The 16508-nt window shown below is 50.9% G+C and overlaps 1 protein-coding gene across 1 annotated transcript in view; it reads left to right on the top strand.

Annotated features, from left to right (window-relative positions):
- The window catches only part of NPHP4 (nephrocystin 4), a gene marked incomplete at both ends in the record, with an annotated part of 92262 nt that overhangs the window by 33396 nt on the left and 42358 nt on the right, over positions 1-16508 (top strand). Inside the window, 8 exon segments of the mRNA XM_080691259.1 lie at positions 3499-3637; positions 3883-3909; positions 4017-4089; positions 4711-4885; positions 14024-14050; positions 14112-14209; positions 14472-14530; positions 14599-14666. Of these exon segments, the coding sequence (XP_080547385.1) occupies positions 3499-3637; positions 3883-3909; positions 4017-4089; positions 4711-4885; positions 14024-14050; positions 14112-14209; positions 14472-14530; positions 14599-14666 (666 nt within the window).

Genomic DNA, 16508 nt, shown 5'->3' with positions numbered 1-16508 from the left:
CCAAATGAAAGCTCTAGACCTAAGGAATGAAGTAGCAGCCGGGCGTGGTGGGCACGCTTGTAACCCCGCACTCGGGAGGCGGAGACAGGAGGACTGCACAGGCTCGAAGCCAGCCTCAGCTACTGAGTGAGGCTCTCAGCAACTTAGTGAGATCCTGTTCCTAATAAAATATAAAAATAGGTCTGGGAGTGTAGTCCAGAGGTAGAAAGCCCCTTCCATCCCCAGTGCCACCAAAAAAAAAAAAAAAAAAGGAAAAAAAGAAGTAGCACAATGCCCCATAGCAGGATGGAGATGATAAGGGAGCCTGCGAGCCCGAGGAGAGGAGGACGGCCCGCCCCACAGCAGAGGGGTGGCAGGCGCTGGAGCAAGACCCAAGCGGCCAGCACCCATGTACATGGACCCGGTGGAGGGGGAAGTGTATGATGCTGAAGAGATAATGGCTGAAAGCTTATCCAGTCTGGTAAAAGACATAAACCCACAGATCCAAGAAGTTCAGTGGACTGCAGAGGGAAATGCAGAGAAATTCACACACACACACACTGCTGGACATTCAAGGTAGAGATCATGGAAGCAGCCGTAGGAAGATGGCACAAACCACATAGTGATTCGGGTGGCTGTATCCTGTTGGGAAGCACGGCGGGCAGGAGGAAGGCAGAGCAGCATCTTAAAGCTGCCGACAACATGACCTGGCACCCGGAGTTCTGCTCTGTACGCAGTGAGAACGGCGCAGGAGCAAAGGTGAAATAAAGACCTTGATGGACCGCAGGGGCTCCCGGGGCACGCTGCAGAAGGGCTGCCGAGGGAGCGTCTGCAGACAGGGAGGCCATGCCAGCGGGGAATGAGGGCCGTTGGCAGTGATAACCAGAGGGTGCGTCTCCTCTTGAGTTCTGTAAACATGTTAGCTGGTTAAACAGACATCTGTCTGATGAGATGTTCAAGACATGCGGATGTAGTAGATAAGACCGCACTGTAAGGAGGGAGGCAGAGGGCTATATGATGACGGGTTTCTACTTCACCTGAAGCAGAGTAGATGGGGAAGGCTTCAGTGTTTATATTTAAACCCTCAGAGTAGTCACTAAAAATAAAACATAAGGAGATACTTAAAAACACAATAGACAGATAAAATGGAGTAATTCAAAGGAAGGCGGGAGAGAGACCAGAACGAAACATCAGAAGGAGCAGGCGATGACCTGAATAGTCCTGCAGTGCTCACAGAAATTAAACGCATCGTTTAAAAACTTGGGAAAGGATATTCAAAGCTTTCACCTTGAATCCTACCAAACTTGAAGAAGAGGTAACCTCAGTTTTATTCATTTACTTCCAGAAAGTGGAGATGAGACCAAGTCCTAACTCCTAAAATGAGGCCAGTATTACCTTGATACTGAAACCAGAAAACGACCAAGGAAATGAACCTGGGGAATCCATTTCCTTCATAGACAGAGATGCAAAATGCTTAACTAATGATTCGCAAATTATACCCAAGCACACGCAGAAGGATCAACAGGCTATGCCGGAGTGGAGGTTTATCTCAGAAACAGAGGCCTCTGTTTTCTTTGAAAGTCAGTGGAGTATTTCACTATCATAGGGTGAACAAAAACCAGGTTCACAATAATGGAAGTGCAGCAAAAATTTGCACTTGGTAAAGTGTGGCCTCCGTTTATGGCACATGTCCCAAGCAACTAGCAACAGAAGGAAACCTCCTCAACAGATCAGGTTTGTTAACATCATAGTCAATGGCGAGACACTGAGTTCCCCAAAGACCGGCCACAGGTAAAGGATACCCACTCTTAGCCTTCAGCATCTGTTCAACGGCAGCGTCGAGTGCCAGCCAGCGCAGTAAGTCAAGGAAAGAAAAGCATTCACGTCGTGAGGAAGAAGTAAAAACCATTCCTGTCGTAGACGACATGATTGTCTGTGTAAAAGATCCCAAGGAATCGACAGAAAAACTTCCAGAATAAAGTGAGTGCAGTGAGATCTCAGGAAGCACAGGAGGCCATCGTGAAACCAGTCCATGTTTCTTTAGCGAGGAGCAGTTGGAAGGCAGAAAACAAAACACAGACAAACCCTCTCCTCATGAACTAAGAATATGCACGCAGGAGCTGTGCGCTGAAAATTATCATACGTTCCTCTGCCGATGCCATTATTCTCATTTTGGTCATGCTTAGGTAAAAAGGAACTAAATAAAGGGAGAGATGGAATATCTGTATGCACTGCAAGATTCCACGTGGTAAAGTGGCAGCTCTATCCAGTATTAATCTATGGACTTAGTGCAATTTCAGCACAAATGCCAGCAGAATTATTTTTACAGATAAAAACAGGCTGATTGTGAAATTTGTATGACAAAGCAGAGGAATTAGAAGAGTCAGAACAGCTTGCCAGGTGTGGTGGTGCATGCCTGCAATCTAGTTCTTGGGAGGCTGAGACAGGAGGATTCTAGGCTTGAGTTCAGCCTCACCTACTTGAGACCCTGTTTCAAAATAACAAAGAATAGGGCTGTGGGTAGAGCTGAGAGGTAGAATACCCCTGGGTTTGATCCCTAGTTCTGCTAAAAAACAAAAACCAACCAACCAAACAAACAAACAAACAGCAGCAGCAGCAGCAACAAAACAGTTTGGAAAAACAACAATAAAATTGAAGAAATCATACTGCACACTCTTGGGGCATGCTAGAAAGCTAGCAGCCAGTGCAGAGTGCCACCAGAGAGGTTGCTGTGGCTTCATGGAGCAGAACAGAGCCCAGAAGCAAAGCGCAGCTTGGTAGTTTCTTATAAGTCAAATATACGCAAACCATGTTTCTCAGCGGCCTCCTCGTGGAGAAATAGAAACTTGCATTCATACAGAAATCTGTACCGCAGTGTCATGGCCGCTCCGATTAGAAGCAGCAGAGTGGAAGCCACCCAGATATTCCCAGTGAGCCACGGGTGGGCGAACTGACAGCCACGCAGCAGAATACCCCGAGCAGTGGAAAGCGGCCGTCTGTCAACGCAAGCGCAGCGGCCTGGGTGAATCCTGCGCTTGTATGGCGAGCGAAGAAGCCCGTCTCAGAAGTTCCTTGTCCTTAGATTTTGCTCATTTGCCATTCCCAAGATGACCCAGCTGTGGTGCTGGAGAAGCCAGGGTGAGGTGGGCACCCGCGAGCACAGGGGGCAACCGCGCCGGGGTGGAGCTGCCTCCATCCCGAGGCTGGTGCTGTGCATATCATGTTGAAACTGCACACAAAATTTAAAAAGTCAGTGTTCATGTTAAATAATTGAATGTAGTATGCTTTATTAAGTACATTAAAATGCACTTTTACCTGGGTACATGCCATTCTGAGATAATGTTTTCTGGGATTGCCATGACAGATTGTTTTCTGCTCGGAAAGTTACTTGACTGTAACCCGAGAACCCGTGGCTTTGGAGCGTGCGGGTCTCACTGAGACCTGTCCTGGAGTTTGGGGGCCCCTTGTGCTGCTGGTGGAGGGAGCGGCCCCCTTGATTTCTGTTGTCCTCTATCTCAGGTGCAGCAGGTGGAGTCGGGAACCATCCAGTTCCAGTTCTCGCTGAGCCCCGACGAGCACCCCGACAGCCCCCTGGAGCGTGCCAGTGGCCCCAAGGCAGAGCGGCGGTCCTGCAGGAGGCCCCCCGCGTCCCCTGCAGGTGGGTGTCAGGGAAGGCTGAGGCCCTAGGCACGCAGCGCGGCTTTCCTCTTTCCAGGAAAGACACGTAGTCCAGCACGGCCCGTTGCTCATGGTCAGTGTACAGGATAATTGCCGCAGACTGCTTTAATGCAAACCAATTAGCTGGCATTTTGCTTAAGACCCTGTGAGTGGTGGGCAGATGACAAAGCGTCCCTGGGGCTTTTCACCTGTGTTTTAGCCATGACTTGGTTCATTACTCCACAGCTCCGGGCCCAGCCCTGTGGATGTGCTGTGAGTGGTGCCAGAGGGCACGTCGCAGGGCACCCCGCCAACCTGGGCCCGGGAGTCAGGCAGCTCCAGGCCCAGCCCTGTGGATGTGCTGTGAGTGGTGCCAGAAGGCACGTCGCAGGGCACCCCGCCAACCTGGGCCCGGGAGTCAGGCAGCTCCGGGCCCAGCCCTGTGGATGTGCTGTGAGTGGTGCCAGAGGGCACGTCGCAGGGCACCCTGCCAACCTGGGCCGGGGAGTCAGGCCGCCCCAGGCACGCTCCGGCTCTGTCCTGCACCATCAACGCAGCTGACTTCCAGCTCGCCTGAAGCGCTGCCTTGGGAGGCTGTGATCTCAGGATGTCGTTTAAGGAGGGGATTCCAAGCAGGGTGCTAGCGGCCAGGGCCCCCAGCATAGGGGCAGTCCTTGCCTGAGGGGGCAGGCCTGCCTGTGTCTCCATGGTTGACGAGCTGTTGACGATGCCCAGTGTAGCGTTGGGATGGCCCTGCATCTTCTGCTGTGGCCACCCCTTGGGCTGAGGGGATCCTGCCACAGGAGAGGGGCGGGAGTCCCTGGGGTCTGCAGGGCTCCAGCCTGGGTCCCACCGCTTGGGAGTGACTTTCTTTAGGAATTGAGATTGTAGCTTGTGGAAACTGGTCTTGTTGAATTTATTTGTCCAGCTAATGGCAGGAGCTCACTTCTCTCTCTGGCGGGGCGCTTGGTGTACTGACCTCCATTTTCGTGGTTTTCAGGATTTTCTGAGTTTTTAAAATATATTCACATGCCGACACTCCAGTCGACTGCTTGGCGCCAAACTCTGCCGCAGGTGTTTCCCGTGTCCTCAGACGCACGGCTGCTTGCTGTCAGCAGGCTGCTCTCAGAGCGGTGTTTACCAGCAGTGTGCACACCGGCAGTCTCGTCTTCGTGGGGTGTGGGGCGCAGAGGTGCGCAGGGCACCCCTCCTTCTCGGGTGCTGCCGGGACGTCTGCGGGGACTCGCCGGTTGGTGGCTGGCTAGTGGCTTCTGTCGGAGCCGTTTCAGAATACGTCTCCATTTTACTTGAAGTACAGTTTTAGCTGCTTTGCTATCCTTGTTTAACCGTTTGGATATCCTTGCCTTCAGTTTTCAGTCAGATCATGTTTAAGTTTTATTTTAAGTTGGTGCAAAATAATAGTCCATGCTCTTGGGGCACGGTGTGACGTTTCAACATGTGTCTGTTGTGCAACGTCTAGATGGGGAGTCAGCGTGTCCATCACTTCCGTTATCATTCCTTTATGGTAAGAATACTCAAAATCCGCTCTGCGGCTGTTTTGAAATACACGGCATGTCGTTGTTACCTAGCCACCCTGAGTGCAGTAGAACCCCGGAACTTACTTTACTGCTAACTGTACCTGCTGGGACCCCCGCCCCCGTGATAACTAACTCTAGTACCTTGGGTCATTAGTGTCGAGGGTCCATTCTTTTCTGATTTGGGCTCTATTTGCTTAGTGGATTCTGGATGTTGGGGATTTTCTTAGTACTGAGCATTTTCTCACTTGAACCTTTGAGCTTTGGGAGGGGTAGATCCCCCTGGCTTTGCTCTCAGTTTGTCGGTGGGGCTGGATCAGAGCTGGTGTAGGGCTGACTGTCCCGCTGAGGGACGGCCCTTCCCAGGCACTCCGCTCAGTCCTGTGAGTGAGGAGTCTGCCCTTGCTGGTGCAGCAGGCGCTGTCTGGCCTCGGCACCAAGACTGTCCCCGCCGCCCTCTCAGGTGGCTGAAGCCCTGGCCAGCATTTTGCCGGACGTTAGCGGGTCCCTCTGTAACTGCCTGGTGCCGTCTGCCCAGCACACCGCACCGTATTTTGGTCTGCATTCTAAGTACTGGGATCTAAGCCCCGCACACACAGAACCTAGAGGAGGAAAGATTTATAAATGGCGGTGGCGGCAGGGAGAGCAAGGGGAGGGCGCGGGACAGATCGAGTCCCGAGTCACACCTGCAGTCACCCTCCCTGCCCAGCCACCACCCAGGAAGCCTGTTCAGATTGTTAAGCCATCGATGAGTTTATCCACTGATGAGACGGGAACCCTTGTCCATTTATTTCACCTCTGAACATGTTTGCTTTGTCATACATGAGCATGTCCAGGGGACATTCTGTACCCAAGGCTCAGCACCCGTCTTCTGCCGTGTGCTTCGGACGCCAGCTTCCTGGGTCTCGGAACTCTCAGAGGCTTCCCCCTTCTCAAAGCCAGGCCGCAGTGCTTGGATAGGCTCCTGCCCTCCTCTGACCTTGGACCTGCAGGATGCAGGCGGTGGGCGGGGGCTCCTTTGGGTCCCGCCCTCAGGATCACGCTTCTTTGCTGCTTGAAGTCCAGTGTCATCAAAACCATTGTTTTACTATTTTGTCTGTTTTATAAAACTTCGTTTCAGATAGGAGGTACATCTAGCTACCGTTACCCATCCTGGGGGAAGCAGAAGTCTTGGCTGCTGCGATGGCTTCGAGGCGTGAGTGGCTTTGACGCCTTCTCCCGCTGCCTGCGCGTTGCTGCCTGTGCCTCTGTTTTCACTACTCTCGGGTCTCGGCTTTTACCTTCTGCTTGGAATGTATTGCCCCTGTGCCTGCGTTTCTTTTTTTGTGAGATATATCCTATTTTTTAATTTTTAATTTTGAAGCAACATCTTGTTAAGTTACTGAGTACTGGCCTCCAATTTGCAGTCTCCTGCCTCTGCCTCTCAAGTACTGGGAATACAGGTATGTGCCACTGCGCCTGGCTATATTCTATTTGTTTTTTAATTAAAAAAAAATTATGGTTGGCCGGGCGTGGTGGCGCACGCTTGTAATCCCCACGCTTGGGAGGGGGAGACAGGAGGATCGCGCAGATTCGAAGCCAGCCGCACTGGCTTAAGAGACCCTGTTTCCACATAAAAATATAAAAATAGGTCTGGGAGTGTAGCCCGGAGGTTAGAAGGGCTTCCATAAACCCCAGTACCACCAAGAAAACAAATTACGGTCGAGAAGAATGAATAGTTTGAAGAGGGAGACTTCATCTTTCTTGGTCAGCAGAGTTTGGTGTAGAGTTAGAGTAACTACAACAGCATGGCGTTAGTGCAGAGACAGGTAAGTAGGTAACGGGGCAAAATAAAGTACAATACACGAGAACTTTCAGAAAGGGCTGTGCGCTTCCTGTCGCGGATCCGACACATTGCACAAACTCTAGAGACTTGAAACAAGGCAGCCTGGTCATCTTGCGGTTCTGGGAGTCAGAAGTCCAGAGCGAGCCAGCAGGCTCAACTGAAGGCTCAGCAGGACTGGTTCCTTCCAGAGGCAGCGGGAGAATCCGTCTCTGGGCCTTTTCCAGCCTCGAGAGGCCCGTGCCTCGGCCCCTCCCTCCCTCGTCTGCCAAGGAGCAGGCTGGCTCCTCCGGCCTCCCCAGCTATGGCCTCTCACTGCCTCCTTTTACATGCAGGGACAGTTGTGAGCATAGTGAACCCACCCAGATGACCAGCTACGTGACTTCCCGTTTCTTGCTTCTGAGGACTGGGATGTGGGCATCTTTGGGGGTGGGAGCAGCTACTCTGCCTACCCAAGGAGTACGGATGGGCCCACCAACAGAGGTGCTGGTATAGGTAGTTGTCCGTTTAGAAAATATAAAATTTAATTCTAATTTTGTATCATTTACAGAGATAAGTTCCAGATAGACTAAAAATAAAGCTTTAGAAATGTTGGGAAAATTTAGAGTTAGAAGATTAGAAAGAAGATCACACAAAGAGCTCCTTCCAATCAATTAGAGATAGAACAATAAAAAAGAAAAATGGACAGAGAGTGTGGAGGGCAGAGCAGGAGCCAGAGTAACTGAGAATCCTGTGCAAAGGTGCTCGGTTTCACCAGTGGTTGGAGTAATGCAGAGTAAAATGAGGACTCATTTCACTCCTCCCGGCCAGTCCCACCATCTAGTCGCGCTGAGTTAGTGAGGATGGGCTTGAGGACGCCTCCCGCCGCGGGGCTGGGATGCGCACATGTGGTGTTCAGCCAGTGCTTACAGCCCAGAAATGCCTTTCCAGGCCTCTGTGCAAGAAAATGGGCCTGGAGCTACTCCCAGCAACAGGCTATTTCTTTATTTTGCTACTAGGGATTGGACTCAGGGACATTCTACCTCTGAGCTACAGCCCCAGCCCTTTTTATTTCTAATTTTGAAACAGAGTCTCATTAGGTTGCTGAGGGTCTTGATAAGTTGCTGAGGTTGGCCTCAAACCTGTGATTCTCCTGTCTCAGCCTACCAAGTACTAGGATTACAGGAATGTGCTTTGTACCCTGCTATGACAACAGCTTTTAATTATTTTTTGTAGTACCAGGGATGGAGCTCAGGGGCACTGTACCTCCAAACTACACCCCCAGCCCTGTTTTATTGTTATTTTTTAGTCTTTTTAATTGTTGAAATAGGGTCTCACTGAGTTGCGAAGGGCCTTTCTAAATAGCTGAGGCTGGCCACGAGCTGTGATCTTCTTGTCTCCGCCTCCTGAATGCTGGGATGACAAGCATGTGCAACCATGCCTGGCTGGCAACAGCTTTTAGTAGTCAAGAATTCCAAAATGCTTCCCAGTCAGGGAGTCGATAGATAAACTGATTTATTTAAATAATGGGGCACTGTATGCCAGTTACCAGTGAAAGAAATAGTTCTGTACATATCATTATGGAAATCTGCAGCATGTTATGTCGAATGAACTCAGCAGGTTCAGGAAGGAGACGCACACAAGTGGTGGCGTTTAATCAACTTTCAAAACTAACAGCGTGTGTCACTGATGAGCACACACTTCCTAGCTGACCATCGCAGACAGCGGCTTCCCGCCTCTGCCCATCAGCTTTCTGTAAAATGGGATTGAATACAAGGAGCAAAGCTTAAGGAATCTTAGAAAAAAACTGAAACAAAAACGGAGAACATTATGGCCTTGGGTTAGAAAGGCTTTCTTAAACAGGAGTGCCAGAGCATAAATCAAAAAGAAGAATTAGGAGCAGAATCACGTTAAAATATAGAAACACTGTTCTATCAGCAAAGTTTTGTCTGTGAACAAAGTTAGAAGATGGATCTCAGACGGAGAATATTTGCAAAACGTACCACCATTAAAAGTTCATCGAAGAATTAGAAGATTAGAAAGAAGAGAGATTGTAGAAAGAGTGCTTCTAAATCAATAAAAAGTAGATGAGCAACAGAGAAGAAAAATGGGCGGAAGAGGCCTCAGCCCGCGGAGGCCGTGGTGGGCCCGTGCGCTGATGAGCCGGCCCTGCCTGTGTGGGGCCGAGGCCTCACATCCCCCATGACACACCGCGGCCCATCAGTGGGCGGTGACCCACGGACAGACCCTTTCAGCCGATTCACTGTGGCGGAGCCACAGGTCTTACTGCGGCCCCCAGGGCATGGCCAGCTGTAGTGTGTCTCCAGGGAGCCCCTCGACTCCACAGCCGCGATGCCCTGACCCCATCGGGAGAGCAGGTGTCACCGGGCACCAGACACGGGCGTGGCATCTGTGATGCACCACTGCTTTGGTAGCTCCTGTGCTGACAGGGCTCACACCTTGAAAAGAGATAACGGGGAAGCCACACATGTTAAAGGGCAAAAAGAGCTCGGCCACCCCGGGGCGGGATGCTGATGGTGGGGCAGGGAGCATGTGGAAACTGTACCTTACTCAGTATTGCTGCAGACCTAAAAACCTGCCCAGAAAACAAAACATCCCTACCCCTTCCTCTTCCTCCTCCCTCCTCTTCTTCCTCTCCTCATCCGCCTTGCATGGTGGCACATGCCTTAATCCCAGTACTTGGGAGGCTGAGACAGGAGGATCATAGGTCTGAGGCCAAGGCACAGCAACTTAGCAAGACCCTGTTTCAAAATAAAACACATAAAAAGAGGCGCTGGTGCTGCAGCTCAGTGGTGAGACGTCCCTGGGTTCAATCCCTAGTACCACACACACCTGTGCATGTGTGCACACGCTCGTGAGCACACAGGCAAAGAGAACACGGAAGGGTGGAGGGCCAGAGAGGGACTTGGGGGGCTTGACAGCTCTGCCAGTCATTCTACTCCGGGCTATACTCCCAGCCCTATTTTTTTAATATTTTATTTGAAAACAGGGTCTCACTGAGTTGCTGAGAGCCTCACTAAGCAGCTGAGGCTGGCTTCGAACCTGCGTGATCCTCCTGTCTCAGCCTCCCAAGCATGGGGATTACAAGCGTGCCCACCACGCCCGGCTATCTGCCTGTCATTCTCGCTCAGGAGTTCAGCGCTGAGAGTGGAGGTTCACCCGTGGCAAAGGCCAGCACCTTTTTTCTGTAAAGGCCAAGTGATAATATTTTAGGTGCGTGGGCCGGCGGTCTTTGTCACGGCTGCTCATCTCTGCAGCGTGTGTGTGTCCTGGGAGCCGCGGGATGACACGTAGGTGAGTGAGCGTGGCTGCGTCCAGCACACGTTCTTTGCACAAGCTTGCCCCGGGCCTGCGGTGTGCAGACTCCTGGTCTGCTCGCCCTCTTTGGCATGTCCCCGTCACGAGGCAATTCCCCAGGCTCTCGGAGCGCTGACTGGAGGCAGGGCCTGTGTCCTGCAGGTCGGTGCGGCTTGCCTGTCGTCCGTGGGAGCCTGATGCCTTTTCAAGGGACTGGCCATCGTTGAATTGCTTCTCGTGATCATCGGTCCATTTGCACTTTACATCTTGTGTTACATTTTGGAATGCATATCCTCTAGGAAAGTGGCGACTTCATTTAGTTTACAGAGATGTTGGCCTAAAGTTGCGTCCATTTCCCCAGCTGTAACCTGTGTCTGTGATCAGATTCCTTCCTGGTGTCCTCCCGAGACTCTGGCCTCTCTCTCTATGTTCAGGTGTTTCCAGGTCACGAGTCTCTTAAAGAACCAGTGCCCAGTTTTATTTAAGGGTTCCTTTTTTATGTTTCTAATTTAATATTTATTTTCAATTAATTCAATTCAAATTTTATATGCTTCCTCTTAATTACCTTTCTTACCAGAGAATATTTTTTTCTATTGTTTTAGGTGAAACTATCATATATTTATATATTTATTTTTCAGAAAAAAATCTATCCTAATATGGAATATGGACTCTAGATACACAAAACGATCTCGAAAAAGAACAAAGCTAGAAGATATATATTTTCTGATTTCAAACCATATAAAGCTACAATAATTGAAACGGTGTAGTACTATTCTAAAGGCAGATATATAAACCATTGGAGTTAAATAAAATCCTAGAGCTAAATTCTTCCCTATATTGTCAAGTTATTTTTGACAAGGTTTCCACGAACATTTGGTGGTAGAAATAATAATCTTTTAACTAAATATTGTTGAAAAATAATAATTACATGGAAAAGAATAAAATTGGACCCTTACCTAATCCCATATACAAATATTAACTCAAAATAGATAAAAGACCTAAATATAAATCTTAAGACTATAAACTTTTAGGAGAAAATCTGGGTCATAAAACCTCACAACATTGAAATTGGCAGTGATTTCTTGGATATGATTTCAATGGCACAGGCAACAGAAGAGTATACAAACTCCCTAAAAAATAAAAAAAAATATTGTATATCCAAAGACAATGTAAACAGAGTTAAAAGTTACTGATCGAATGGGATAAAATATTTCCAAATGCTATATCTGAAGGTATATTAATATTCCAACTAGAAATCCTAAAAATTAACAACAATAAAGGCAAACGATACCATTTAGAGATAGGTAAAAGACTAACATAAATAATGAATATCCACAGATAACCAATCTTAGTTGTCTGTTGGATGGAAAATCTTGTTTCTCTGGTTCTGCTGTGTGTTACCTATTTCTTCTTTGTAGTTAATCTCTTTGAGTATTTTCTCTAGTGCTGGTTTTGAAGACATAAATTCCTTCAGTTTCTGTTTGTCATGGAAGCTTCTTATTTCCCCATCTAATTTGATAGAAAGTTTTGCTGGGTAGGAAATTTTTGGCTGGAAGTTGTTTTCTTTCAGAGTTTGGAATATGTGACTCCAAGCCCTTCTGGGTCTCATGACTTGGTTTGGGAAGTCTGGAGTGATTCTAATCGGTTTGCCTCTGAATGTCACTTGGCCCTTTGCTTTTGTTGCCTTTAAAATTCTCTGCTTGGCTTCCACATTGGTCATTTTGACAATTATGTGGCGTGGGGATCCTCTTCTCCGATCCTGTCTAAAGGGAGTTCTATAAGTTTCCTGGACCTGTGTATCGACCTCTTGCTCTATGTTTGGAAAATTTTCTGCTATTACTTCCTTGAAGAGATTGTTGATCCCTTTGGTTTCACTTTCTTTTCCGTCCTCTATTCCAATTATTCTTAGGTTAGCTCTCTTAAAATGGGCCCATATTTTCTAAGAGCGAGATTCTGTTCTCCATGTGGTCTAATCGGTTGTTTGTGCTTTGAATTGAGGCCTTTACTTCATTAATTGCATCCTTTATCTCTTTTTGGCTCTCTCTGAGTTCTTTTCAAAGCACCTCTATTATTTCTAAAGTTATTTTCCTGATTTGATCTTCTAGAAATCTCTGAATTTCTGTTTTATCGGGTTCTGATGTTGTGGGGTTGTGGGCATTCATTGCTCCAGTATTATTCCTCTTTCCCATGATTTCGGGAAGTTTGTGCCTTCTCTGGGTTCTTCCCTTGGGTCACTATGACTTCACTTAAGGTGTTCTGGATCTCGAGTCAGTAGTATCTCGGACCCCACTACTCCTTTACTGGGTTGTATCACAGAGTCTCCGTCCCAGAGAGTCGATAGAGGCTGCTTTAGACTGTGGGGGGTGCCAGGTTGCACATTCTCCTATGGTGTGATATCTCTGCCACTGCCACTCCCCCACTGGGTCAAGTCCCAGGGAGTACAGTATTGGGATTTCTCCTCTGTGGCCCGCAATTTGACTCACTGTTCTTGAGTACGCAGATGGAGCTGTAGTGGACTCGGTGAATTCTCTGCTGCTGCCGCCGGTGGCAATATGGCGCCGCTGCTACACCCTCAGCCGTGAGGCTGGCGTATTTCTTCTTGGTTTTGAGTTCCACTCTGAATCCCTTCAGCGTGTGCTGAGCTCAGCCACTGGGAGCATTAGATGCTCCCTGCGCCGAGAAATCCCGCCTGGCTGTTCCGCAGCGGCTCACCTCGGCTTGCTGTAGCCGTCCGGTGAATTCGCCGCTGCCGCCGGCAGTATGGCGCTGCTGCCGCGTCCTCGGGCATGAGGCCGGTGTATCTCCTCTGTGGCTCTGAGCTCTGTTCTCAGTCCGCTTTCTCTCTGGAGCCTGGTGATTTTTTTGTTTCTCTGCTGATGGTGTTTTCTGGCTATGAAAGGCGCTGATTTTGTGGTAATGGAGATTGGTTGTTAGCGGGGCTCTTAAGCCCCGCTTTTCTCGGTCGCCATCTTCCCGGAAGTCCACGTCTCACCTTTTCTTAGGGAAACTTCTCTGGTCTTTGCAGCCCAGCCGGGGCCTCCAGGGCGGAGCCCTCTCCCCAGCGTGCGCAGCACTTTGCAGATGCTGTGTGCAGTTTGTATGCCAGCGTCCTGTCTCTGTTCCCTCCTTAGTCACTGTTCGTGGGGTGTGCGGCTCGGGTCCGCTTCGGGAGCAGGCGTGCCTCCATCTCAGCGGCTCACACAGGGCCTGCCGCTTGTCTCTGCTCTGTGGGCTTGCTGTTGGGGGCGGCTCTGCTCTGCAGGGCACACATGGCCGACGCAGTCCTGACCTGTCGGTTAGTGGCTGGGAAGGAAGGGGACCTCTAGGAGGCTCTGCCCAGAAGCCACACACCCTGCTCCTCCCACTCGCTGGCTCACTGGCCATGTGCTCAGCCAGACATAGGACCCGATGTCCTCGCTTGTGCCGACGGTGGGGAGAGGCCGGCTTTTTCAACCCCAGGACTGTCACCAGGGCGTCTTAGCAGTGGGGCCGGGACTCGCCCTCCTCCTCACTGTGCAGCGGGCCTGGGCCACAGCAACGCACTGTGGGGGACGGGATCCATCAGAGCTCTTGTGTGCAAGGGTTGGAAGAGCGGAAACAGGCCAAGGCGTCTCTTGGGCCCTGACACGGCTCAGCGGCAGAGCTGGCGCCAGGCATGGCTGGGTCTGAGGCCCCTCTGTCCTTTCGTCTGCCCAGGCCCACCTCTGCCCTCTCAGTTCTCCTTCCTCCATAGCGTCTCTGCGGCGTGACCCCAGGGGCTGTAAGGTCGCCCTGGGCTGAACAGTCCCAGCCCGCAGCTCCTTGAACTCTTGTTCCGGTAGGGGCCTGAGCAGAGCTGCTCACTCTATCACCTGCCTGTGCCCGTCATGGCTGAGGGGGACGGGCTGTGGACACTGGGTCCTGGGTCGCATGCCTCTCGGTGAGGGGCATGGCCGAAGCCTTGAGGGTGGTTCCCCAAAGCAAAGCCAGGAAGAGGATGTATTTGGAATGGTTGAAACGGGCAGGGGTGGCGGCCCCACGGATGGAGGGCCGAGGTCTGGACTCCTGGTCCCGGCTCTTCCTGGCACTGCCCCCCCCACTGAATGGTGGCCTTCTAGCCCTGCCAGCTTTCCTGAAAGCACCTCACCAGTATCAGATGATAGTTTCTTGTGGTCCTGCCCCTCTTCCTGCTATCTCAGAAGGACTAAGACTGGTGAGCAGCGGCCTGTCCCCAGTGGTCGTCCAGAGCTGGAGTGGTGCGGTAAGCCAGGGAGAGCACCCGAGCCAAGGCTCCCAGAGGCGGCTCTGCGTCTCCCCTGGCCCGGGCAGCCCAGGGTGTTGCTTTCCGCTGGGTGCAGCGAGTGGCAGTTTGGCTTCTTAAGATGCAGAGCTGTTGGGTACGCACACTTTAGGTCTTTACAAGATTTCTCCTCACGTCCTTGGCAGAGAGGAGTCTGCTTTGGTTCCTGGGAGGATCAACAATTGAGCCATTGTGCAAATGTACCGTGGCGGCGTGATGTGCGTCTGTTACCTGTGGGACCCGCCGAGCTACACCAAGGGAAGCTGATTTCATTTGGTTTATTTAATTTGGATTTATGGCTGCATTCAGCCCTGTTAATATGATTGCCTCCAGCTCAGGTTCCAGACATTTGATGACATTGCCTCTCAAGACCCGCTATAAGAGACTCAAATATCCACCAGTGTTTAACTTATGATGGAAACTTTTCCTACTTCAATATTTTACCAACTTATACGGCTCCTCTGGAAATCTTAATGACATGTGGCTGTCACTTTAAGTGAGGTACTTTGGTTTTCTGTTATGAATAATCCTTTTTATTTTTCCTATAAAGTTGCCAGCGAGCAGAGCAGTCTATTCATCATCTACGGCAAAAGAGTGTGCCCGGAGCCACTAGGGGGCACTCAATCTTTATATTTCGCAGCTTTGCAATTTCCTTGACCCATATTTTGCTTTTGAATGTTCCAGTGGTGCCAGAATTTTGGATTGTTTGCTTAATAGATTTGAAAACAGCCCTGTACAGGGGCTCTTGGAAACGTGCAGCTGGGGCGATTCCTAGGATACGTGGAGGTGTGCTGGTGCCCCATCCTGCCTGCTCTGCTGCGGGGGAATGTCCTCAGACTGGCAGCACCCTGGCCGCAGATCAGGGCTATTCAGCCAGTTACGCAGCATCGAGGAAGAGTGTAGGGCCGCCACAAAGCCTTTGGACGCCCATTAGCAAAGGATTGGAAGCCGCTGTGCCCATCACACAGTGCGTTTTGCTGGAGAAGGACAGCAGAGGGTGGGTCAGAGTGTGGCCTTCACGTGGGAGACGGTGCTTCTGAGACGGCCATGAGGTGGCGCCTGCCTTCTCCACTTGGGCCTGATGAGCCACGCCGGGCACCGTGACCTCCTGCCTGCCTGCGGCCCGCACCCAGACCCACACCCACGCCATCATCAAACCTCTTCCCAGATCTGCCCTGCTTCCCGCTGCTGTGATGAAAGCCTGAGAAGGATGACTCTCACCCACGAATAGGAGGAAAAGCTTTTCCCACGGGCCTGCCTTGTAAACCCTTGGTGTCTAGAGGACTGTTAAGTACTGATTCATCCTTTATTTTCAGGCTGATGGTAGGACACTACTTGTGGGCATCTTCCTGTAATCCCAGCGACATCTTCTGACACTGCCGATTGCTTCTGCCCTGCTTCTCCATGGTGTGGCCAGGGTGGCCATGCTGCCCCTCTGCCCAGCCCAGGCCCACTCTCCCTGCCTTCGCCTACACCGATGCGGTTGCTAGGCAACAGCCTCCTGCTGCCGCCCCTTCTGGCTCCTCCTCTGGCTTTGCTCGCCCATCCGCAGCCGGCCCTTTAGTTAGACTCTGGCAGGTTTGCACCACTGGGCAGTTGTTCAGCAAGCTGAGACTTTCCTCCTTGAAGCCTCTCGTCCTGTCTGCTCGTGGAGTCTCCTTGCCACAGTCGCAGGCTTCTCAGGAAGGCAAAGGGTCCCGACGCCAGCCCTGCGCCGGGCTCTCCTGCCTGGGGACCCCGCCCAGGCTCCAGGGAGCTTGCTCTGCCTCCTGTACTGGGAGGACCTCTGCACTCCAGCCTGCCCCTCCTGCCCCAGTGCTGCTTGCCTCTCCTCTTCCACGCCATCCAGTGCGTGGGGCCAATGAGCCAGAGGACCCGGGAAGAGCTGCTCCAAACGCTTTCCTCCCCTCCTTCCTCCGGGTCCCTGTTTTTACTGTTG

The sequence above is a fragment of the Muscardinus avellanarius genome (genome assembly GCF_963383645.1).
Source record: "Muscardinus avellanarius genome assembly, chromosome: 3".
In the NCBI taxonomy this organism is placed as follows: domain Eukaryota; kingdom Metazoa; phylum Chordata; class Mammalia; order Rodentia; family Gliridae; genus Muscardinus; species Muscardinus avellanarius.
This window is presented reverse-complemented; position numbering and strand designations above follow the sequence as displayed.